Raw genomic sequence first — 25,277 nt, 5'->3', positions numbered from 1 at the left:
ACATGCTAGGGGTGCAGCTGGATCTGACACCGGGTATTCTGGGCTATCTTCCAGGTCACAAAGGCAACTCAAAAAGGTTCATGTCGATAGGTTTACTGATTGCCAAAAGCAAAATCGTCTGCAAATGGGCGCGGGGCAGAGCGCCTAAGTTTAAAGAATGGCTGACAGACATTACTTATTGTCAAGAGAAAAGCAATATCTACGCTGAACTACTACCCCCTCGCTCTAGACCATGCGATATCTGGGAGTAGCTCACTAGATATATTCTCAAGATGGCTGCTACAGACAGAGGATGAGGGCGTACCACTGCAAACCACTTCTCAAACTGGGACCGATGAACCACATGGGTCTAGGGTGGATATCTGAGGGGGTCGCTTGACATATCATTTGCTACTCACAGTTACACAGTTGTTATGCGGGGAATATGAGGCAAACAAGTTACAGCTATGTATTAAGAGTACCATCTTCATGATGGGCCACTGTGGCGTATAAGACACTTGGGGATTGGAGTGTTGTCATACTACAACATGCAGGAATATATGGCCAATAGATTGGCACCAAATGAGACTACTGAGATATCTTTCTCCAGCACACTCTTCAGGAGTTGGAACAAGGTGGAAGAGCAGCTCCAAATCTTAATTGAATGGCGTGGAAAGAAAAGAACTAATGCCAGAGCGCAGAGGTGGAGCTTATATGCAGCTCTGCAAAGTCACTTCCTGGGCGGTACAGAGACACAGCAGAGCCACATAGGGACATCCACTGGAGTATTGAAGTATTGCTGGAGAATTCTCCAGATCCAGTCTGGGAATATTCTAAAAGTGAGGAACCGAGTTAGATGCATCCATAATAATTTATATCATGGGAATAAAATGGAATACAGTTCAATATTAAATTATTAAACAAAAAAAGAGATAACCTAAGGCTATTGCGGAACCATTAATGAGCTGCCAAAGAGCGAGAAAGCACAAGGATAACAGGCAGTTTATCTTCTTTCTTCAAATATAAACCTGCAATAAAGTACGAAGGTGATCTTCACACAAAGGTGTCGTTGCTGCTGGTTCCTACAGAAAGTTTGAAATGTTTGAAGCAGAAGGCACTTACTAAATGTACAATTGAGACTAAAGTTAATTTCAAACCGAACCACTTGCAGGAGGCAATAAGTAAGGAAAGCTGTTATTAAGAGGATTTTCCTTTGGATCTTAGGGCAGTCTAGGATTACAAGGAAATACCTGCTAGGGTTATTGTCTTTTACCACTGGTGTCCTGGGGTCACAATATGCAGCACTCAAACTGATTTACCAAGTCCTCCCCTTTTTGCACTTGACTCCCACAGAGTGGTTTGGCTGAACAGCTATGGCTTACTCCATGACGTGGTTTGGGATATGGAACTTCAAAAAAGCAATAAAAAAAACCTTTGGTAAAACAGCTATCAAGCATGAAAATTGGATAGTGTACCCCCCCCCCCTCCCCAAAAAGGTCGTTGACATAGCCCATGCAAAGGATGAACAAGGTAAGATGAACATATTGTGTAAAACATGGGTAATATTATATGCCATATTCACTGTACAGAGAAAGCTAGATTTTAGAACCCATAGAGCTCAATCAATTTTCAGTTATGTGAAGCCCAACACATGATAGCTTAGCACACATTGGAGAAGACTGCCATTAACACTAGTTTGCTTATTTTATGATTTGCAAAACACATCCTGATCTCTTTACCAGTAATGCTCCCTTTGTACTGTCTTTTTACCCGTATTTATCAAGATATGCTGATGGTCTGTTGTGGAGAAGACCAATTAAAGACATATTCGATAAACAATTTGTGAATTTCAAGATATCAAATTATAAATGCATAAATGTTTATATTACCCTGGTGGTAAAGGCTGTGGACGTTCCCATGTTGTAGTTCGTGTGTTGTGATCTACATAATAGGTTCTTCCATGAGGATCTTTTCTTTGTTCCCATCTAGGTAGAAAACAAAAAAACAAATTAAGTCAATCAAGAATCATGTTTTGCATCAATCAGACAAACAATAAACATTACCCAGTAAAGGATAATGTTAGTTACCCAGTAAGCATCTGTTGTTGACATGTAAAGCTGTAGATTCACATGCTCTGCATACTCCTGCAATCTAGTGTTGGATATGGATGTTTGCAAGTTGTTTTTCTTCGAAGAAGTCCTTCCAGTCACGAGGTAAGGCGGCGACTCCTTTCAGTGATAGTGTGCATGGGCACCTACTCCATTGTTAGTTTTTTTTTTTATGCAGAGGGTGAGAATGGAGTTAGTAAGTGTAGAATTAGAATAGAGATGTCCATGCGTATGTACATAACATGAGAACTACAACAACTACAGGTACCTGGGGTGGCTGGTGGTCACATGTGAATCTTCAACTCTACATGCCAAGAACAGATGCTTACTGGGTAAGTAACATTACCCTTTTGAGGCATGTGAGATGTAGATCACATGCTTTGCATAGACCTAAAAGTAGTATTCTCCCAAAGCGGTGGCGAATTTGCAGTTGTTGTAGTTGTTTGAAATAGTGTTTTAAGTACTGCCTGACCTACATTCGCTTGTTGCTTTCCGAACACATCTACACAATAGTGCTTGGTGAATGTGTGCAGTGTCGACCATGTTGCTGCCTTACAGATGTCAGCTAAGGGAATATTCCCTAAGAAGGCCATAGTAGCCTCTATCCTTCGAGAGGAATGCGCTCTAGGGGGTATTACTAAATGTCTTTTTGCTTTCACATAACATGTCTGGATACATTTCACAATCCATCTTGCAATGCCTGATTTAGATACGGGATTGCCTTTGTGTGGTGGCCAAAAAGCTGCTTTGTTTTGCTAAATTCTTTTGTTCTTTCCACATAATATAGTAAAGGTCTTCTAACATCAAGTATGTTTAGAGCTCGTTCAGCTACACAATCAGGTTGCGGAAAGAACACAGGTAACTCAACTGATTGACTGATATGAAAGGCAGAAACAACTTTAGCAAGAAATTTAGGATTGGTTTTAAGGACCACTCTGTCTTTATGAAGATGAAAGATGGGCTCTTGTATAGTTAATGCCTGGAGTTCACCAACTCTCCTTAGTGAAGTTATTGCGATGAGAAAGGCAACCTTCCATGATAGGAATTGTATTGACACCAGTACATTGGTTCAAATGGTGGACCCATTAGCCTTGTAAGGACTATGTTTAAGTTCCATACTGGGGCAGGTAGGACTCTTAGTGGTATCACTTTTTTTAATCCTTCCATAAAGGCTTTAATTTATTTATTTTATTTTATTTTTTTATTTTGAAAGTTTTATATAGCGCGGACAAGATCCTTGCAGATATCAGAGCGCTTTACACAGAGAAGTACATGAGCATGGTTAAACAGATACATCAATAGGTCAAATTATACAAGTAGGTGGCAACTAAGCCCAAATAGGTGGCTACAAGGCCACACATGTGAGTAATAGAGCAGTTAATACAAAATCAAAAGGGTCAAACAAGTAGTATAGATCGGTGCAGAGTACTAACAGATAGTAGTTCAGGTGTATTTAGCCATGAGGATAGCTTTTACTTCATTTTTAAAGTGTGGTGGAAGAGATAAGTCTTGTTTCGGGCAGGAGAGAGTTCCAGATCCTGGGCGCCATTCCCGAGAAGGAGCGCTTATATGTTTTTTCCTTCCGGAATCTTCGAGGTTTCAACAGAAGCTTGTTTGAGCCTCTGGTATTTCTAGCTCCTCCAGAGATTGTCAGTTTCTGAGCGAGGTATCTGGGTGAGTTTAGATGTACAGCCTTGTGTGTCAGGCAGGCGATTTTCAGATGTATTCTAGCTTCAAATGGCAGCCAGTTCAGGGATCTCAAGTCCGGGGTAATATGGGAGTGTTTTTTTGACCCAGTGATGAGTCTCGCTGCAGCGTTTAGAGAAGCTCTTAGGGGTGCGGTTGTAGTTAGGGGGAGTCCACAGAGGGCGATGCTGCCGTATTCAATTCGAGGGATGACTAGTGCTTGTACTGCGGTTAGGAAGTCTTTGGCTGGGAGGAAGGGTTTAAGTTTCCCCAGAGTGTTGATCTGGAAGTTTGCTCCCTTTGTTGCCTTGCTGATATGTTGCTGCATACTCAAATTGGTGTCGAGTGTTATGCCTAGGGATTTTGCTGAGTCCACGATGGTGGGTTGGACATTGAGTGCAGTTAGGTCTTTAAGCCAAATTTGAGTGGTGGAGGCCTTCGCTGGAGGTGACATCAGAAGGAATTCTGTTTTCAGGGCATTGAGTTTGAGATGATTATCGGCCAGCCAGGATTGGGTGCATCTGATCGTTGAGTTCAGGAGCAAGATGTCCTTGGGGGACTGTAATTTGAGATAGAGTTGGGTGTCATCTGCGTACATGTGAAAGTGTACATTGGATGCTTGTAGCAAGGTGGTGAGAGGTTCCATGACTAGGTTGAATAGAATTGGGGATAGCGAGGATCCTTGGGGGACACCTAGCGTTACGGGTATTGGCGAGGACATCCTGTTGTTGCTCTTGAATTTCTGCGACCTGTTGTGAAGAAAGGAGGTGAACCACTTGAGAACAGTTCCAGATAAGCCCATTCTTGTGTTTAGGAGCTCTAGTAGATTCTCATGTTTAACAGTATCAAATGCTGAGGAGAGATCAAGGAGGATGAGGAGGCAGGTGTCGTTCCGGTCTAGCATTTGAAGTGCGTCGTCAATTATGTGAGTCATAGCCGTTTCTGTACTGTGCCCTGCTCGGAAGCCTGATTGATGCGGGTTGGGAAGATCAAATTGATCAATGTGTTTGGCCAATTGAAGTTGTGCACATTTTTCCAGCAGTTTGGCGAGGGTGGGAATGTTGGTAATGGGACGGTAGTTGTTGAGATCAGAGGGGTCGGCTGTAGGTTTCTTTAGGAGAGGTGTGACCTGACCAACTTTTAGTGAGTTAGGTATGTTTCCCTGTTGGAGAGAGCTGTTGATAATTTTAGTCCAGAGAGGGATAAGCAAGGGGGTAAAGTCTTTTACTGCTGCAGCAGGAAGGGGGTCCGTGAGGTGATTGGATGGTTTCAGGGTGCTGAGCAGTTTGCCAATTTCTTCTTCTGAGTATGTGCCAAAGGTTGACCATGTGGCATTGTTTTTTGGTTCAGTGGCTGCTAGGCACTGTGGTTTGGAGTAGAGGCTTGCGTCAATAAGGAGGTCGCTCTTTATGTTGTCAGTTTTTTGGGAAAAGAAAGCAGCGAAGTCTTCACAGGAAGGCGCCTCACGCGCAGTGATGAGTGGTTGGGGTTGATCCTTGGATTGTGATCTGATTAGCTCAAACAGTTTTCTCGGACGGTTTTTTGCTTGGTCGAGCTGGAGGCTGAAGAAGTCTGATTTTGAGCGTTTTATTTTCCTGAAGTAGGCGTTTCTCTTTTCCTTTAGGTCTTTTAGGTGCATTGCCGATGGAGCTGATCTCCAGGTACGCTCTGCCATTCGCATGTCTCGTCTATCTTCATTGAGTCTCCCGTCGTACCATGGTTTGGAGATTTTAGTAGAGGTTCTTTTTAGCTGCAAAGGTGCAGCCTCATTAATTAGGGAGGTCATAGCGTTGAGATACTGGTCAGTCAGTGTTTGAACGTTCGAATCGCCTGCCGGTGGCAGTAGGAGATTGCACCTGTTAGGGGGCAGAGAGTCTGGGTTGAGTTTTTTCATGTCTCTTTTCCAGACTTTTGGCTTGGATACTTGAGCCGGGTTAACTTTAACTTTTTCATTGATGAAGAATGTGACAGTATGATGATCTGACCAGTCACAGGGTTGGATGGATTCGAGTTGGATGGATTCCTCTTTGGAGATGACCAGGTCGGGATAGAGCCTTTCTCGTGGGTCGGGCTGTTACATATATATGGGTGAGGTTGAGGGCATCGAGGAAGTTTTTAAGACTATTTACCACCGCGTCCTTGCCATCATTCCAGTGGAGGTTGAAGTCACCAAGGTATATTTGGGTGAGCTGCCGTCCAGAATTGTTTGAGATCATATCCATGATTTGTTGAGAAAAGGTGGAGTTGGAGTAGTCCCTGGGTGGGCGGTAGATGCTGTGAAGAGAACATATCGGTTTGCCCTCACTGATAATGTCAAGGCAGATGTATTCCCAGGTTGTTGGGGATGGTAGGGAAGTAGAATTGACTTTCTGAACAGAGAGGTTATTCCTGTAGATGCATGCGATTCCACCACCTAATTTGCCTGTTCTGTCTAGCCTGATAATGTGGTAGTTGGGAGGGACCAGAATGTCCATTATAGGTGTCGAGGATTCAGTTAGCCATGTTTCGGTCAGGATGATTAGGTCAAGGTCCGTTAATAAGAGTAGATCAGCAATTGCGGCAGAGTGTTTCGAGGCCGATCTACAGTTGAGGAGGGTGCATTTGAGACGAGGTGTGATGCGGGTGGTAGATTGTTCTAGCGAGAGAGGGACTTTTCTGAGGTTATTGGGGATGGAGAATCTGCTGTTTAGTGTGGGGGGTCTAAGGGGATTTGAGTGTATCGTGGGAATGTTGAGGTGTGGGGTTGTTATGTGATTTTGGGGGGCTGGGTCGTAGGAGCGTAGAAGGGTGAGAGTGTCACGGTCAGAAGTAGAGTTGTGGGTGCGACGGGGGCGGTTGTTGCGATTGCTAGCTGGGAGTGAGTTCAGGTTGGGGGAGAGTTGAGTGAGAGAGTTAGTCGGAAGGGTGAGGGGCCCGTTGGGCGGGGAGGTGTAGTTGTGTGAGGGGGGGTTGTAGGGGCGACGAGGGAGACGGGGGCAGTTGCTGCGCCTATGGGCAGTAGTTGACGCCCGGTTTGGGGCGTGTTGAGTGGGGGAGTCAGCTGGAGGGCAAGGGGACAAGGGGACAAGTTGGGAGGGAAGGTGGGTGCTGGGTGCATGGGGTGGGTGGCGAGTAGTTCCTTGATGTTGTGTATGTCTTCTTTGATCTGAGTGAGGGTGGCCATGATGATGTCCATCGTGGGGTAGGTGGTGGAGGTGGGGGCGGCAGTCGGAGGTGAATGGTTGACCAGGGAATTCGTGTGCAGGTGGGAGCGTGGGCTGGTGTACGAGGAGGTATGCGTTGTGTTAGTGTACGGGAAGGTGTTAGGGAGGGGAGATGTTTTGGGCGGGAGGGGTGTGGATGAGGTAGGGAGGAGGTTGGTGGTAAGAGTGAGGGCATTGGTGGTAGGCGGGGGGGTCAGGGTGTATGCTGGGAGATTGAAAGTCGTGGTTGGAGAGCAGGAAGGGTAATGGGGGCTGAGAGTAGGAGGGGAAATGGGATAGGGGATGGTCCTGTTGTGGGGAGGGGGAGTTAGATTAAGAGAGGAGGTGAGTTCTGCGTGGTTGGCTAGAGGGTAATGGGGACTGAGAATGGGGAGGGATGAAGGGGGGGATTCGTCGCATTGCGTGTTGTCCTGGTGCTGGACTAGGTTAGGAGTGTTGTGTGTGAGAGCTGTGCTGTTAGGGGTGAGCGGAGTAATGATGCCTGCTGTAGGTGTGAGAGGAGTGTTGATGGTATGTGTGGAGGTCTGGGGGTTGGTAAAAGGGGTGGGGGTGTGAGTGGAGTATGTGGGGGAGCGCTCTGTGTCTGTGTTTGAGGCGTGTGTTACAACTGCATGGTGCTGAACTGGGATAGAGTGGTTGTGGGTGAGAGATGGGCGATCAGGGGTGGTAGGTGTGACCCTCATTGAGGGGTATGTGGCTGTGAGGTCATGGTCGGTGGGACTGGAGGGGATATGAGTGTTGGACCGCGGATGGGAGAGGTGCTCTTTGAAGGTGGGGAACAGGTTGTCTAGCAGTTCCAGGTTCCTGTCTGTGGATTGAGCTAGAATAATCCCGTTATTGTAAATGGTGATGGTGGCTCTGCCTGGAAAGAGTTGGGATGATGTGATGGAGAGAGTTAGGCTGTGAGCGGATTTCCTGGTGGAGGAGACGTTGAGTAGGGTGAAGAACGCTTTTCTCCATTGCGCTCTGCGTGTGGTATGGAATAGGATATCAGTGTTCAGGGATCCATTGACCAGTGAAAAGTAGGTGTCAGCAAAGGGCGTTTCAGGGTGTGACCTCAGGAAGTTGTGTTTAAAGCGTTTAGCGGCTTTTTTGGTGAGTGACGGTGGGTAGTTGATTTTATATGTGTGATTGCCGATAGGATCCATGTTGCGAAGATGGTTTAGGAGGGAATGGGGGAATGTAGTATAGTGGTACACATGTGCGGGAAAATAAGTACATACATACAGTAGGTTACACAGTGCAAGAGTATTACTACTGATCAATCAGCATAGCCCACATGTAAGAGTGTGCATAGGAACATATACATACAGTAAGTTATAGAGTGCAGGAGTGGCACTAGTGATCAATCAACATAACCAGGATATACGAGTGTGCAGCATAGCAAATACATACGATATAACACATTAGAGCAAATATATAAGGCATTACAAAGTACCAAAGCGAAGTAAAATACTGGGAAAGGGTACAGATACACGTATCAAGTTACATGGCTCAAAAGTGACCCTAAGGGGCAGAAGTGACACTAGTGATCAACAAGGGATGAATGGCTCAAGAGTGGCCCTAGGGTGCCGAGGTGACACTCGCGTGCAACCAGAGATATATGGGATAGTAGTGGTGCCTTAGAGGGAAGAGGGAAAATTGATGCAGGTTGAGTAGCTGTGCAATAGTGCAGGATACATTAGTAGTAAATTAAGTATGAGGTAGCAGTCTGTGCAAACAGGAGGGAGAAAGTAGGAATAGGAAGGTTATATAAGGTGAGTATTAAGTATGAGGTAGCAATCTGTGCATAACAGGAGAGAGAGGTAGGAACGGGAGTAGTTTACGGAAGTGTGCAGAGTAGTGCAGAATGTAAGTGCAAGTGGAATACTGATAGAATATAGAGATAGGATCCAGATACAACAATTAACGTGCGTCAAAACTCGAGAATCTAAAGTGACATTGGTTGTCAAACCAATAGTATGAGGTAGCAATCTGTGCATTTACAAATGTTCAAACATACAGGTAATAGTGGCACTCGTGAGGAACCCAAATATATGAGGTAGTAATCTGTGCGTTACAAATGTTCAAAATACCAGTATAGGTATAATGCTGCAATGATATGCATACACTCTGTCACATATAAGGTAGCGATCTGTGCATAACAAAAGATCAGGATAAGGCTAGGAGTGTAATACTGCAATAATAGGCAGACATTCTTTCATATATGAGGTAGCAATCTGCACTAAACAATGTTCAAACTATAGGTAGAAGTATAATACTATGGTCATAGGCTGGCATTCTTCCCACAAGTCTAAAACACTATAGTACAATAGAGACTAGTCTAAAATGGCCGACAAATAGTTCAAATCGAGACAGCAGTCCTCTGTTTGTTGCTGTGCAGGCAGGGGAGATAGGGATATTAGTCCTCTGTTTGTTGCTATTACTTTGAGCACAGGGGAGGAGATTCCACTTTCTGTTTAAGTAAGCAGAGCTCAAGGATAGCTGGGAGGAATTCTTATCTCTGTGTGGGGGAGTTAAGCTGAGGGGCCACGTGGACAACAGAGGTAAGGGGGGGATTTATTACTAGTTTTATGGCCCCAGCCATTTTGAACAAAGGAGTTAGATTTTTTAAAAAGAGAGCAGGCGGGTGGGAGAAGTAAATACCTTAAGTTTCTGTGAGTCTGTAAATATTGCCAGTAGAGTTTTACAGAGGCACTGCTTTAGCCCATGATTGGCTCAATCCCTTCCGCTTCGTCGATGTATGTGGCTGTATGTACTGTGTGATCTTGATCTCAAAAACAGGGCTCCCAGCCTGTATTATTCTGATGAGCAGCTCAGCCAATTGCCAGGTATGCCCCTTCAGCTCCTGCTAGCTCACTTCACTCGCTCGCTCCTATTGAAAGAGTTTGTTTTTGAAGTTGAGCTGTGTTTAGCTCTCGCAGGTCCGCTTTGAGATATTTTGACCCCACTGTGTTAGCCAGCAACTAGTGATCAGCGTCGCTCTCAGTCCTCCAGACCGCTAGTATTCCTCTGCTGCGGTGTGGGCGGGAGAGGGGGGGGTTGCGTTGTCATGTCCCGGTGCTGATTTCCGTGTCTTTTGCTGCCGTCGGGATGTGTTCCTTGCTTCATGTACCTTGCTTCATGTAGTGAGAGGGGTCCTGTGTTCCTCCCGTTTTGGTCCTGGTCCCAGCTGTCCGCTCGGATTCCTCTGCTGCGGCGGGAGGTGGGGTAAGGTCTGGTGTTCTTCCCGCTTTAGTCCAGGTGCCAGCTCGGATTCCTCTGCTGCGGCGGGAGGTGGGGTAGGGTCCGATGTTCTTCCTGCTTTAGTCCAGGTGCCAGCTCGGATTCCTGTGTTGCGGCGGGAGGTTGCGGGGGGGGGGGACGGGGCTCCGTTGTTCCCGGTGGTCCTCCTACCGATCCCAGGGCTGTGACGAGAGTCCTGTAGGGTGCTCCGTTGTAGCCTCGACCCCCTTCGGTCCCAGAGTATCCGTTGAGAAACGAACCCCTAGCTCACGATCCCCTAGCTCCCGATCTCCGCATCTGCCTCTGTTCGGGGGTGGGGGAGGGGTCCGGTGTGCGTTCCGTATGTGCTGGCTGTGGAGGATATCGGGTGGCGATTACCAGCTTCCAGAGCCTCTCTCAGCCCTCCGCTGTCCCTTGGGCTCCTCTGCTGTGGTGCGGTCCGTTTCCAACGTTGTTCCGCGTCCCAGGGCTTTCTCAGCTCCGTTCCTGCAGGGACTTCTCTGTTGTGGAGCTGGCGGGTCACAACGGTGTCCAAGACGTTACTCCTGTAACTCTTATTGCTGGAAGGATCGCTGGCCGCTGCTAACAGGGATATACCCGGTTAAGGTATCCCAAGCGCGGGGAGCTCCTTCGGGAAGCTCCTACCAGGCGGCCATCTTTCGTCACTGGTACTCTAGAGATAAGTGCTGTCTGTTTTGTAAGTATGGAGCTACTGCTGCTAGATGTAAGTGAATGGATGTGTAGGCTAGTACAGATTGTTCTAAATGTAACAGAAAACAGATGATGTTCTGCACAGAATCAGCAAGAGGATTGAGATTGATATTGTTACAATAGATAACAAACCATTTCCATTTTGCTGCATAACATGCTCTTTTAGCAGGCTTTCTAGCCTCTTTTAGGAAATTCATACAGTCAGGTGGTAATTGTAAATAACCAAACTCTATGGCTTCAGGAGCTAGATCACTAGGTTCAGTTCTTTGGGATTTGGATGCCTGATTTATCCACGTCTCGGAGTGAGAAGGCAGGAGGTGAGTTGCAGCTTTTGGTGTGGAACTACTGACAGCTCCAGCAGGGTGGTGAACCACGGTTGACATGCCCATGTGGGAGCTTTAAGAATCAGTGTGAGATGTTTTCCTGAGCTTCCGAACTACCAACGGAATGAGTGGGATAGGTGGAAAAGCTTAAGCAAATATCCCTGACTAGTTCATCCATAGGGAATTGCCTTTGGAGAGCAGGTGTGGGAACCTGGAGGCAAAGATTGGGCATTTAGCATTTTGCACTGTATCGAACAGGCCTATGCGAGGAAATACCCATTCCTGAAAGTAGGGGAGGCGAACCGGAGAATGTAGATTTGCTACTTCTGTCTGCTGAGAAGGTCTGCAATCGGATTGTTTAATCCTGGAAGATGCTCTTCCAGGACATTAATCCTGTGGTGTAAAGCCCATTTCCAAATGGCTTGTGCTAGGTGTGACAGTTGGCAAGAGCGTCCCCACCCTGTTTTTGTATATAGTAGATAACGGTCATGTTGTCCGTGCGGACTTGGATAGCTTTGCCTGAGGTGAATTTGAAAGGCTCTGAGCGCTAGAGACACTGCTAGTAGTTCTAGATGATTTATACGGAGACTTTTGTGCTTTAGACTCCACAATCCTTGGATTGTGGGACTGTGTAAGTGAGCACCCCAACTAGTGAGCAATGCGCCTGCTGTTAGCACCGTCTGTGGAACAGGGTCGACCAAGAGCCCCCCCTTGGATACATTTTGTGGGTTCCACCACTGCAGAGAGGGATGGGTGTAGCCATCTACCAACACTAGATTGGTCTAATGACCCTGCAACTGGTTCCATTCACTTGCTAAGCATTCTTGAAGTGGGCGCATGTAAGTCATGCATGGGGATCGACCACGAGGCAAGACTCCCTCATTCCTAGCAGTTGCATGAAGGCTCTTGCTGGCAATGACTGGTTGGGAAGGGGGAATAGACTGAATACTGAGAATGCTGGCTGCATTGGGAAAGGCTAGAGCTCTGAGTGTCTATGGTGGCTCCCCAATAAGTCTGTGTGTTGGAAGGCTGCAGATGGGACTTCAACACATTCACTATAAACCCTAGTGGATGTAGTAAGTGGAATGTGGCTTGAGTGTGTTGGAGGCACTTCTGGTAAGTGCTGGCTTTGATGAGGTAGTCGTCCAGGTGTGGGAAGACATGAATGTGCGGTCTTCTGAGATGAGAAATGGAACTACTGTCAGGCATTTGGTAAATACTATCGGTGCAGTGGTAACTCCAAACGGTAGTACTTTGAATTGGTAATGTTGACCCGCTATCACAAATCTGAGATATTTGCAATGAGCGGGGTGAATAGGAATGCGGAAATACGCGTCCTTTAAGCCTAGAATAGGCATTAAGTTGCCCTGCTGCAGAGTTGTGAGCACTTGTTGAAGTGTCACTATGTGGAAATGTTCTGACAGTATGTAGTGGTTTAGTTCTCTTAGGTCCAGAATATGTCTCAAGGAGCCGTCCTTTTTGGGAATTAGAAAATACAGGGAGCATACACCTGACCCTCGATATTTTAAGGGTACAGGCTCTATGGCTCCTTTTAGCAAAAGAGACTTGGCTTCCTGTTTTAGCAGGTGTAAATATTCTGGTGATATTTTCTGAGAACAAAATGGAACGTTTGGAGGATTGGTGGTAAACTCCAGGCAATAACCATGTTGGATAATTCCTAACACCCATTTATCTGTAGTTATGGATTGCCAAATGGGAAGGAATTGTAAAAGAAGTCCCCTTCAGTGCTAAATGATCGGGGGGAAGGATAGGTAAGTCGCTGCTTGTTAGGGGAATGGGAATTACGTGATGTGGAACCCTTGCCCCTACCTTTGCCATTCTTTCCTCTGTATTCTCCTCTAAAGAAGCCTCTTGTGGAGGAAGTTTGATTGTTGACATTGTACGAGGCAGCTTTATTGTCTGAGGATGTGGTCTTGGACCCCAGAGGTAGAAGGAGAGATGAAAGGAACCACAATTTGAAGGAGACTGTAGGTCTCCCATTGATTAAGCTACTTCTGTATTTTTTCACTTTCTCCAATGACTGATCTACATCGGGGCCGAAGAGATGCTTTTTATCAAATGGAGTATTTACGATGAATTGTTGGACTTCAGGTTTAAAACCGGAAATCCTTAACAAGGCGTGCCACCTGAGTAACACAATTATGTTAATTTCTCGAGCTGCGGTGTCAGCAGCATCTAAAGCACATCTAGTCAAGGGGCTGGAAATTAGCTTTCCTTCTTGTACTAAATCCTGAGCTTTAGCTTTGTACTCATCTGGGAGATATTAGAGCAATTGCTCCATTTCGTACCAGTGAGCTCTATCATACCTGGCTAATACAGCCTGGGTTGTGGCGATGCACCAATGATTTGCTGCCTGGGCGGCTACTCGTATACCAGAAGCGTCCAATAATTTTGACTCCTTGTCGGGAGGGGGAGGGGCATCCCCAAGTTTTGTTAATTGCCCCGTTAACAGGCGTTGGAGACAACCAGTGATTTTAGTGGTAATTGCCCTTTAATTAAGACTGGATCAGACAGAGCATGCTTATATTTTTTGTCTATTCTCGGAGTGAGAATACGAGCACAAACAGGGTCTTTGAATATATCATCGGCATGTCTCATCATGCCTTTGAGCATTGGGAGAGTCGGACTGGACCTATGTGTACTACTCAAAGTTTCCAACAAGAAATCTTCTTCTAGAGATTATTTGTGTAGTTGTACCCCATGATATTCTAAATACCCTACATTGTCGTCAGGAGGGGAATGCTTTGCAGGGTAAAGGTCTGGGTCATAGTCTGTAGGTGAATCAGTATTGTGGTCTTTCCAGGGATCTACAGGTAAATTAGTATCTCCATTATCATCATCATCAGGTTGTAGTGGTGGAGAGTTAGTTGGTGCAATAAGTAAATGTTCTGATGCTGGAGAAGGTGGCAAATATGATGGGGAATATGGTGGAGACGGAGAAGAGTTAGTACAGACATTCTTCCTCTTTAAAGGAAATGTATAATGTATGTCCTAAGACTAAGGTTTGCGCTTCCGAGGCATTTTGGTAAGAAGATGTCCTTTATCAGGATTAATGTAAAGTTCCTTTTTTTTTTGGATCTGAGCAGTCTTTGGCTTCGAGCCCGAAGGTTTCGGCTCGGTACCCGCATTTGGCCGACTTGATCTAGAGTCAGAAGGCTTAACAATGTGTTTTGGTGCCAAGCTGGGAGGCGAGGTGTAAGAAACATCTTCTCTGTGAAAATCGTGGCCCGAAGGCAGAGGTGGCCTTTTGTTTGGTCTGAATTGGATTTCAGGGCAAGGGTTGTTCGGTACTCACGTGACGTTGACCTGGAGGTATGTTGTCTTCCATCTCGGAGTCAGATTCCGGAATAGATACAGGTTCTTCCTGCTCCTCTTCGGCACCTTGTGCAGCAAATTCTTCTTGCTCGAATCCTTCACCGAAGATGTCCGGCGTGCATTTGATTTTTTCGCTTTGCATTTCACGATAAAGTCTTTGTGCGAGTCGGTGCACGGGTACTTTGCTTGTCACCAAGGACAGAATTTGAATGGAGTCCATTCCATTGACTACGAGGTGGACCGACGCTGTGAGGGCCGACAGCCTTCCATTCGAAATTTTCTTCAACTGATTCGATACGCGGAGAAGTGTGATATGCATATAAAATAATAAAGACGGGGGGTAGAGTGGATTGCGCACCGAGGTGAACCCAAAAAACGGTTTCGAACCAGAGCGGAGCAATACACGCCCAAACCCAGTGGTGGAAAAAAACAATCTAACAATGGAGTTGGTGCCCATGCGCATTATCACCGAAAGGAGTCACCACCTTAACTCGGACTGGAAAGACTTCTTCAAAGAAAAACAGCTTGCAAACATCCGGACCCAACACTAGATGGCAGGAGTATGCAAAGCATGTGATCTATTTATTTATTTTATACACTTATAAGGCGCGCAGCTAACCAAAAAGGGTTTCCCGGCGCTGAGACACAGTACAAAGATAAGTATGATGAAATGGAGCAAGCAGAATTTATTTCTCAAACAACCAGGTCTTGATGCTTCTCCTGAACCTGGCGTAGTTCTCCTCCTTACGGATGTGGGGAGGGAGTGCATTCCAGAGAGTGGGTCCTAGGTGTGAAAAGGACTTCCCTCCCATTCTTGCTCGCTTGAACCTGGGAGCACAAAAATTAGCTGCTGATTGTGAACGTAGGTTTTGTTTGGGAATGTAAGGGCGGGCTAATGCTTGCAGATATTTTGGTACCGTGCCGGCTTTAATCCTGAACATGTAGCTCAGGGCTTTGAACCGGATCCGGTTGTCAACCCTGAACCAACGCAGGTCCCTCAGGTATTTTGATATACTGGTGGTTTTAGGGATTTTGCATAGTAGTCTGGCAGCTGAATTTTGTACCAGTTGCAATCGCCTAATTACTGCCTGATTTGAACCAAGGTACAAAATGTTGCCGTAGTCAAGCCGAGAAGTGATGAGGGCAATGACTACGGTCTTTTGGGTAGCAGAGGGGAACATCCACAGGATTTTCCTCAGCCACTTCATGATGGTGAAACAAAGGCCTACGACCTTGTTGGCCTGTTGTCTCATGGAGAGAGCATTATCAACAAGTACCCCCAGATTACGTACAGAAGTGGCTGGTGAGGGGAGGTTTCCCAAGCCAGAACGCCAGTGTGCGGAGTTCCATAAGTCTTGGTTTTTTCCCCAGGAGGAGGACCTCCGTTTTTTCTCCATTTAGTTTCAACTGGTTGTTAGACATCCAGCTGAATATATCGTGTAGACCTTGCTTAAGAGAAGAAGGAACTGAGGGGTTGGATTCGGACATCGGCATAGGTCATGAGGGTGAGTCCTGATTTGCCTGCTACATCTGCCGGAGGACGGAGGTACAGGTTAAAAAACAGAGGGCTCAGGATGGAGCCCTGGGGTACTCCATGGGGGGCACTGAACGTTTCAGAACAAGCGAGGGGGGAGGTTATTTGAAACGTCCGTTTAGTCAGGAAAGACCTGATCCACTCAAGTGCAGTTCCACAGATGCCATTCCTTCTTAGCGTAGTAAGTAGCTTTTTATGTGAGATGGTGTTAAAGGCCGCACTCAGATCTAACAGAATGAGTGCGACCGTTTGACCCTCATCCAGGAGTTTCCAGATGTTCTCGGTTACTCCTAGCAGAGCAGTCTCAGTAGAGAAACCTGCCCTGAAGCCTGACTGACGGATGAAGGAGGGAATTTTTTTCAGTGAAGTGGGTTAAAGCGGAGTGAATAAGTCTTTCCAGAAGTTTCGAGAAAGCTGGTAAAAGTTATATGGGTCGGTAGTTTGCTGGTATCTCAGGATCAGCTGTGGGTTTCTTCAAAAGTGGACTGACCATAGCGTGCTTCCAGGGTGTAGGAACAGTGGAGAGTCTGAGGGAGGAATTTAAAGTGTCCGCGATGATATTCAAGGAGGGAAACTCCAATTGTTTCAAGACACTAATGGGAATAGGGTCGCAGGGAGAGCCAGACTTTATAGTTTTGAGGGTGGACCTCAGAGTCTCAATAGTCATCAGGGGCCAATGGTCTAGGGAGTTTGTGGCACAGATGTGAACTCCGTGTCGTCTTGTGGGGCGATTACACTAGTCTTCTTATTAATGTCGCTGATTATTTTATCTATTTTTTCTGTAAAGAAAATGGCGAGATCTTGGCATTGTTCTTTGTTTAGCGGGCGGGCGATAGCAGTAGTTTGTGCACCCGCTATTTCCTTCACCGTATTGAAGAGCGTTCTTGCCCTGTTTGTTGCTGTGTTGATGGAGTTTGCAACATGAAGGGCTCGGGCCTTTATGCAGGCAGTATGATATTTATTTCTTGCTTTTTGGTATATCTCTTTTTTTTCAGGTACGTAATCTTTCCGCCACTATCTTTCGAGTGCTTTGCACTTAGATTTTACAGCTCACAAGCCTCGAACACATTGTTTTCATGTTTGCTCTGAAACTTATTTACTATTCAATCCAAAATGATTCCCACCCAAGAACAGTTAATCGTTATAGTTTTAGAATATGAATAATTCAGAGACTGTAAAAGTGTAACTGGGGTGATTGAGTAAAAACACTTAAAATTCCTCGCTAGGTAAATTATGAAAATATAAATGATCCCCTTAAACTCAGGAAGGGTGTGAAAACATTCTGGAGATAAAGCCCCCAAAATAGTTGAACTGCCATGACCAACTCCAAAAAACTGACTATCATTATAAATCCTAAACAAGAGGAACAAGAATGCTCAAGGTTGAGGAAAACTGCACTATGGCCCAGTACTGGCTGTCTGCCCTAACTGCATGTTGAATACCAGTCATACACAATCAAACTATTGACTGCAATTCAGTGCAGGCGGGAAAACTGAAGTATTCCATCAGCATAATGAAGAACCTCTGCACAGCCAAGTAGGGTCAGTACAGGCTATTTAATCCTTCCCAAACTGGTGGCTCTGATGAAACATCCACAGCAGCCCAGAAATGCTATTAGGCATTCTAAAGACATCAAACGCTACAAGATAAGTCCCTACAATAATCAAGTTTAATTAGCCAATGAATACCAGAATTATAAAGAACTCATGACTGAAGACTTCCGCTGGACACAGCTAGAACCAAAAAACTCTAAAATTGCCCATCCCTGGAGGTTCCAGCACTGTATGGAGCTCAAATCACAAAAAGGATGAAAATAACAGTTCATACTCTTCTATATCAACCCTACACATATCAATCTCAAAGTAGGACTGTAACACAGTGTTACCTGGCACAGCATGTTATCTTTTTTAAATATCCTACTTTGCAACTACCTATTTTCTCCTTTCCCAGGTTTTCAAGACCCTTCATAATCAACCCAATGGCAGCAGTCAGCCTGCAACATAAACTGGAAAATACAAACTGATAACACAACCGAGGATCCACAAAATAAAACATAACCACCACCTGCTAGGTTATGTGTCCTGAGGCAAGAGCATCTCTGCTTACTCATGTTTGGAACAAAAACGCTTCCCAGATAGGTTCACAACAACAAATACAACACCCTTCCTGTCATGAAAGCCCCACAGTTTAGCATGCGACCCAATCCTACAATGCACTTAGACACTGCACAAGTGTGTATTAAATGCTATATAAATATCATGACACACTAATGAATATAAAATGGAGACAGTAACCACACAGTAACTGGAATAAGGCCAACCAGTGAAAAAAAAGGAAATATGGCCTTGGTTTACAGCCAACCTGGGGTGGTCTAAAACAGTGGAATACAAGGCAAAGCTTCTGTAACCAAAGCTCATACCTGTTGAACTACATAATTCGTTTGAACAAAGACATTTGATGTCTTTGATCTTGTGTCCAAGTTAAATAATACATGCATCCAATTTTAAAACGTAAAGGCACAGCTGGTCACATGTGGACAATGTGGCCTCCTCTTAGATACAGATAGATAGTGTCAGGTATCCTACTTCAGTATTGTGCACACTGGAAACTGAGGTTACATTGCATTGCCCTCCAATTCCAAGTGACGCAAGCAACAAGGGGAATGATCAAGACTAGGAGGTAAGAAGCCTCGGAGACCTCAATGGGACTCAGGACTGAAGATGAAACATCGGGAACGTGAAAAAAGTCCCTTAACATCACTGTATCCAGGAAAGCTCTACACAGGAGATCCTCTGTACAGGACTTTGGTAGGCCTTTAAGTTTAGCTGGGCTTTAGTTTGCTGAGTTCCTGAGTATCTAATCTCCTGATCCAATAAGTCTCTCTTTGAAGCAGGGATCTAGTCAACTCTCTCTATCACAGAGAATTGCATTTGAGCTATATTATGTTTGGCCTCTATCCAATGAGCAGCTAAGCTGCTTTGTGTTATTTGGTTTCTAATGGTGCTTTTATGCTCTGAAATACGGATTTTTAGCTTCCGCTACGGTTTTCCAACATATAACTTTCCACATGGACATTTAATATAATATTTGCATTAAAGTCTGAATCGTGGAATAATTTAATGGATTCCCCTGTCTGCGGATGATGTAAGACAGCTCTCATAATTACATTGTTGCAGTGCATGCAATTCGTGCACTTTCATTTGCCTAAAATATTTTTTCTGATTTTTTGAGGTTACAGACAATCTCTTAAGTTCCTTGACATGGTATATGCAAACAGAGGTTATTGTCTAAAAAGGTCTTTGAAGTCAGTTTCATTTTGGAGTATTTCCCAACGGTTATTAATAATGCCCTTGAATTTTGTAGAACTGGCTGGAAACTTAGAGACAAAAGCGTGTCTATCCTTGCTTTGTTTAGACTTTAGTTGCAGCAGGTGACATCGGTCAATATTTTCGGTACGTTCTTAAGCATTTTCCACAATTTCTTTAGGATAATCTCGGTCGAGAAATTTCTGATATTGAGTTTTTAAATTCTTTTCTAGATCAGACGTTTCCGAACAAATCCTTTTAATCCGTAAAAACTGTGAAAATGGTAGATTAGTCTTTAGATTCTTTGGATGAAAGCTCTGGTAGCATAGTGGTATTAACATCCATCTCCTTCGTATAAACTTCGGTTTCTATTTTTAATCCTTCAAGCGTGATTCTACCATCCAAAAATGAAATCGTCTTGTCACTAATGGTGTGCATGAACTGGATTTGATCATCATAACTGTTTAGTTGTATGATTTTCTCTTCCATTTTTTTTCTGCTGTTGGTCCACAACATAAAAATGTCATCAATATACCTGCAATATAATAGCAGGTGATCTTTCTATTCACTGTCATTGTATATAAAATCGGACTCAAATTTTGACATGAAAGTATTGGCGTATGCAGGTGCCCCTGCCAAGCCCATCAAAGTTCCTGTTTGTTGTAAGTAGAACTTATCACCCCACTGAAAGTAACTGTGATAGTGGCAGAAATTTAAAATTTCCAAGACAAAAACTGTTTCCACTCTAATTGACTGTTGGCGTAATAGAGCCCATTCTACTGCCTCCATTTCTGCTATGTGAGGAATCGAGGTGTACAGAGATTTGACGTATACTGTGCACAGTATGATGTTGCTTTCCAATTTTACTGATCCAAGTTTCAACAAAAAATCTTTTGTATCTTTGACGTATGTAGTCCATTGTTGGACAAATGGTTGGAGAAAATAATCGATATATTGACCCAGAGGTTCCAAAATTGTCCCACAACCAGTCTCTATTGGCCTCATTGGTGGATTAAGGTTTTTGTGCATTTTCGGAAGCATATAAAGTCGAGGTCTCCTGGGGTATTCAACTGTCAAACTTTTTGTGAAAGTTGAAATCCAACCCATCTCAATGGCATGTTCCAGAATCGTTTTTAATGTTATACCTAGCTCATGTGTTGAATCACTCTCTAATAGGAGGTACGTTGAAGTGTCAGCAAAGGTGTTTATTGACTTTATCCTGATAAAAGATTCTATCCAAGAGCACTATGGCACCACCCTTATATGCTTTTTGAATTATAATTTCTTGGTTGTTCTGGATTGATTGAAGGGTGTTTCTGTTGTGTTAAGATAAATTTGTCTTTTTGGATCTTCCCAAATGCAACTTAAGAAAATCTTTACGAACTAGATTTTCAAATGAGTCCAGAACCTTGTGTGATGTAGGCGCTTGAAATTTGGATTTCGGTCTGAATTCCAGAAATTCTGTTTCTGGTCTGCTAGGAAGAATATTCGTGAAAAAATGCCTTAATCTCAGCACTCTCATGAATTTAAATAATGCTACTTCACACTCTAAAAGGTTAGTATTGTGTGTTGGGACGAACCCCAGTCCTTTACTCAGTAATCCTGTTTGTTGTGAAGACGGTTCTGTGGATGATATGTTCACTACTATATTAATTTTTGACTCCTTGACAATTTTCCGGTGGCTTCTCCTGGTTTTCCTCCTGTTTTCAATGTCCCCGGCGGTTGACTCGAATCGACTCCTTTGGACAATTTGGGCACCACATGCCGAAAGCCAAATCGAAACAGAGGGGTGCGCCTAAAGCGACCAGGGCTAAAGAAACAGGGGGGCCTGCAGCTAACTATCAGTGTCAAAATTGCGGGGAGGCGGAGATGAATCGGGTAGGCGCATAAGGAACTGTGGTCTAGGCTGGAAATAATGTTAACTACCCATCTAGGGCCCGTATAAAAGAAAATAAATGTGATAGAAGGGAAACTATCTTTGCTTCTTGCACAGAGCAGTATTCGGACTACTGTGCTTACGGGCAACACGTCATCAGTGCGGGGGCACCAGAGGACTCTACATGCTCCAAGGTAGTTACCACCCAGAGGGAATAGAGGGGAGAAACCACGACTGAACAATTTGATGGCACAAAGGAGGCTGTAAATAAAGGGTTAACTATGGGGACTACCGATGGAAATGCCCCAAGTCTACACAGTGCCTCTGGAGATCACAGGCAGATCAGGGTGGAAACGTCAGTTCAAAAGCCTAACTCTAATGCAGCACCCAGAAATTCAGAGGGAATAACACCTGTACCTCATGATACAGCGCCAATATTAGCTGACCTTGGACAGTGTACTTAGACCTACCCCCGGCATCATGCCCTTACACAGTAGTCCTGACAGGGGTCCCGGCCTGTAGCGGTGACAAAGAAGAAACTCCGCGAACCCTGAGTAATAAGAAGGCCCATTGCTTGAATAGAAATGTAGGTTTTAATATATCACCCCATAGGCACATTCTTATGGCAAGAAGGGTGTCCTGGATTGGAAACAGTAGGTAGTGCTTTCCAGGAGACTGTGTGATCCTAAACCTAAACTATCCAGGGCTGGTAAGAGATCTTCTTAATCAGTGCAAGGGGCCCTACCAGGAGGAGGGTGGCTTAAGCATCAGAATATTCTCCCTGCGTTTTTTCTATAGGGATATGACGTGTGTAAATAACCGTGATGATCATAGGCGACATCTAGTCAGACCTGACTGGGTGGGCCAGACAGTACCACTAACAAATCGGTATGCACCTCTTCACAGTGTTTCAGCCCTAAATGAAATAGATTGGTCGACCAGTGGGCTGTCATTCGGGAATGGTCCTAGACGGAAGAGTTTGCCCCCTAATGTAGGTGTAGGAGGGATAGCCACACCAAAGACTAACAAGTCCATTTTTCCCGCTGGATATGGAGAGCATATTGGGTCCGGCCCGTGGGGAATTCCCGAGTACCCAATGAATCCCCTAGTCTGCATATCTGTTCCAGGTTAGAGAGTCCAGTCGGCTCAAGACAGGGTGACATCGAGATAATTTCCTGTAACATAGCAGGACTATCCTCCAAAATAAAAAAACCATGACTGGTTAGCTTATATAAAGAAATTCCATGTCATTTCCCTATAGGAAACGTGGGAGGTGAACAGCAGTGCATTTGCCTTACAAGGATATAAGATGTACTTTGTACCAGCACGTAAGGCAGCCTCGGGAGAGCTAGAGGAGGTTTGATCACATATGTGGTCTTGAGGTTACAGGGGAGGTGGGATGACTTGGGCTGGGATTCAGATTTTATGCAATGGATCAGATATCACAATTAGGGCCTAAAATTAATCTATATTAACTTTTATAATGCCATTGTAGTGGGACAGACCATAATAAAATTGGTTGAGTTGGAGTGCAGGCTGGCAGGAATACAAGAGCAAGGGGCGATGAGGTCCCAGTTGGTGCTACTGGGTGATTTCAATTGCCATCTGTGCCCCCACTAGAAAATTAGCTGGGGGGGACTGGTCCTCTTGCCCACTGGAAGAGGGCTTGCACTTGGAGCATACTAGGGAAGGAAGAGAGCTAAGTAAGGTGCTGGGCATACACGCCCTCACATACACTATGGATTTGATCAGAGTAGGGGAGGACAGATCGGTCCATCCAACTTAAAAGTAGGGGAAGGGACTCTTTTATTGACTTTATTTTCGTTACCAACATGTTAAAGTGTTGGATTTCAAGTTTTAACATAGAGGTTAGTATTTTTAGTGATCACAATGCCCTGGTCATGTCAATCAGGGACCCAAACCCGAAAAAGCATTTCATGCGAATGGGGGCCGGTGGCACGGTAAGTGCCATCGATCAAGGAAGGAGACTCAGATGGGCCCACATCAATGGTGAAGCTTTTTATAGAGCGTTAATCTCAGACAACAAACAGAAGGTTTGGAAGAGTTTAGATCCAACAGTGGAAGGGGCAGATTTGATTAAACCCTTTGACGGTGTTGCCCAATATATTGATGGCCTGCTTAGGAGTAGAACACCGAAAAAGGGATTGAATATCCCTAGGTGGTTTGACTGTCAATGCTTCATTGCCCTGAGGAAACTGAAGTCAGCTTTAAAACTGCCCCTAAAGATAAAACGAAGGTGTCCTCATGTAGGGCTCTGTACAAACAGGCAATAAAACTACGTAAAACTACATTGCAGCAGCAGGCGTGAGTTGAAGACCTCGACCGCTTTCTGGAAAGTTATATACGACCCTTGTTTCCAAGACACAAACAAACCAAAGGTAGTAAGTCACATTCTGCTAGAGTCCTGGTCTGAGCACTTCCAAGGCCTTTACAATCACTTTACAAGGCCTTTATGATCCGACTGTAGCAGAGGAGGGGAGTGTGAGCTTCACTCAGATATAATTTTCCCTGGGAGAGAGATAAAGGCGGGTATCGAGGGCCTGACACGGAATAAAGACCCAGGTCCCGACGGGATCCCTCCTGACCTCTTCATGAGCCAGGTAGAACTTTGAGGGCCCATATTAACTAGAGTCATTAATGCAGCAGTGGAGTCAGGTATGTCAGCATCCTGGTCCACAGCTACAATTGTCCCTATTTTTAAAAAAGGGAAATAGGGATAGCCCATTATCGGCCCATTTCCCTCATTGATGTGACAGTGAAAGTACTAGGCAGGGTCATCCTCAATCGGCTAATGGATTGGGCGGATGAACACGAAATAATCACCGACACTCCGTATGGATTTAGGTATGGCCGTTCAACTACCGATCAATGCCTTAATCTATATCTTTTGGTAGCCAAGTACACTATCGCCAGTCAAGAAAAGGTGTACTTGGCTTTTATGGACTTGACAGCAGCTTTTGACCGGGTAAATCGCAGGAAATTGTGGGAACTAATGGGGGCTCTTGGAGTAGATCCAGGATTGGTTAACATCCTAAGAGTATTGCACCAGAACACCTCTGCCCAGGTCATATATAATGAGAAGGGGAGCACCACTGACCCCTTCCCATGTTCTAGGGGAGTGAGACAGGGTTGCATCTTGGCGCCTTTTCTATTTACTTTGTACATAAATGGCATAGATCAGGCGCTTGGTGCTCTAGGGGTGGATTCCCCAAGGATAGGAATAAGAGGGATCCCTGTTCTGCTATACGCGGACGACGCAGTGCTTCTCAGGCGCACTGCGCGTGGGCTTCAGTGCCTGATAGATGGTTTTGTCCCCTATATGGAGAATTTAGATCTGTCCCCCAACCTCTCTAAATCAAATATCATGGAAGTGGGAAAAACAACGAAAAGGACATTTAATTATAGGATTGGCACTCACTGTTTGGAAAAGATGCATGAGTTCTCATACTTGGGGATTATATTTGATACATGCCTCAGTTTTAAAGCCTTGGCAGTTGAGAAATGCCGTACACTAGTTAGTTGCTCCGGGGCAATTATGAACTTTGCACGAAGGCTGGGTCGCTGGTCTCCGGAGCAAATTTTGAGATTGTATAGTTCCATGTGTTGTGCCAAAGTTCTATATGACAGTGAGGTCTGGGGTTTTACTGATTTACAACAGTTACGAACTGAAGAGAATAAATATTTGCAGCGGTTGCTGAAAGTCCCCCAGAGCACACCTTCCCACATTATCCACAAGGAATTGGGTGTTACTTACATTAGAGGCAGGTCGCAACTCAAACCCCTAACATGTTGGATTAAAATTTGGACAAACCCGGAGGCACTACTAAGTAAGCAGATCATAATGGACTGCATTGCCCGGGACCGGGTTGGAACATCCCCTGGCTTAAGTATGTGAGGGAAACTGAGATGTGTGGACTATTTTAACCACCCGACAAAATTGCTACCCCGGGACAAGGCGTATGTCAAGGCT

At 45.0% G+C, this 25,277-nt stretch overlaps 1 protein-coding gene across 2 annotated transcripts in view; it reads right to left on the bottom strand.

The window, feature by feature from the left end:
- Positions 1–25,277, bottom strand: part of WWP1 (WW domain containing E3 ubiquitin protein ligase 1) — an 866,202-nt gene that overhangs the window by 698,070 nt on the left and 142,855 nt on the right. For both annotated transcript variants that reach the window (XM_086965959.1, XM_086965960.1), the window contains exon 8: positions 1,869–1,964. In XM_086965959.1, the coding sequence (XP_086822085.1) occupies positions 1,869–1,964 (96 nt within the window). The remainder of the gene's footprint in view (positions 1–1,868; positions 1,965–25,277) is intronic.

Source organism: Lissotriton vulgaris, chromosome 4_1 (genome assembly GCF_964263255.1).
Source record: "Lissotriton vulgaris chromosome 4_1, aLisVul1.2, whole genome shotgun sequence".
NCBI lineage: Eukaryota > Metazoa > Chordata > Amphibia > Caudata > Salamandridae > Lissotriton > Lissotriton vulgaris.
The sequence above is the reverse complement of the archived record's forward strand: the minus strand, read 5'-3'. Positions and strand labels throughout refer to the sequence as shown.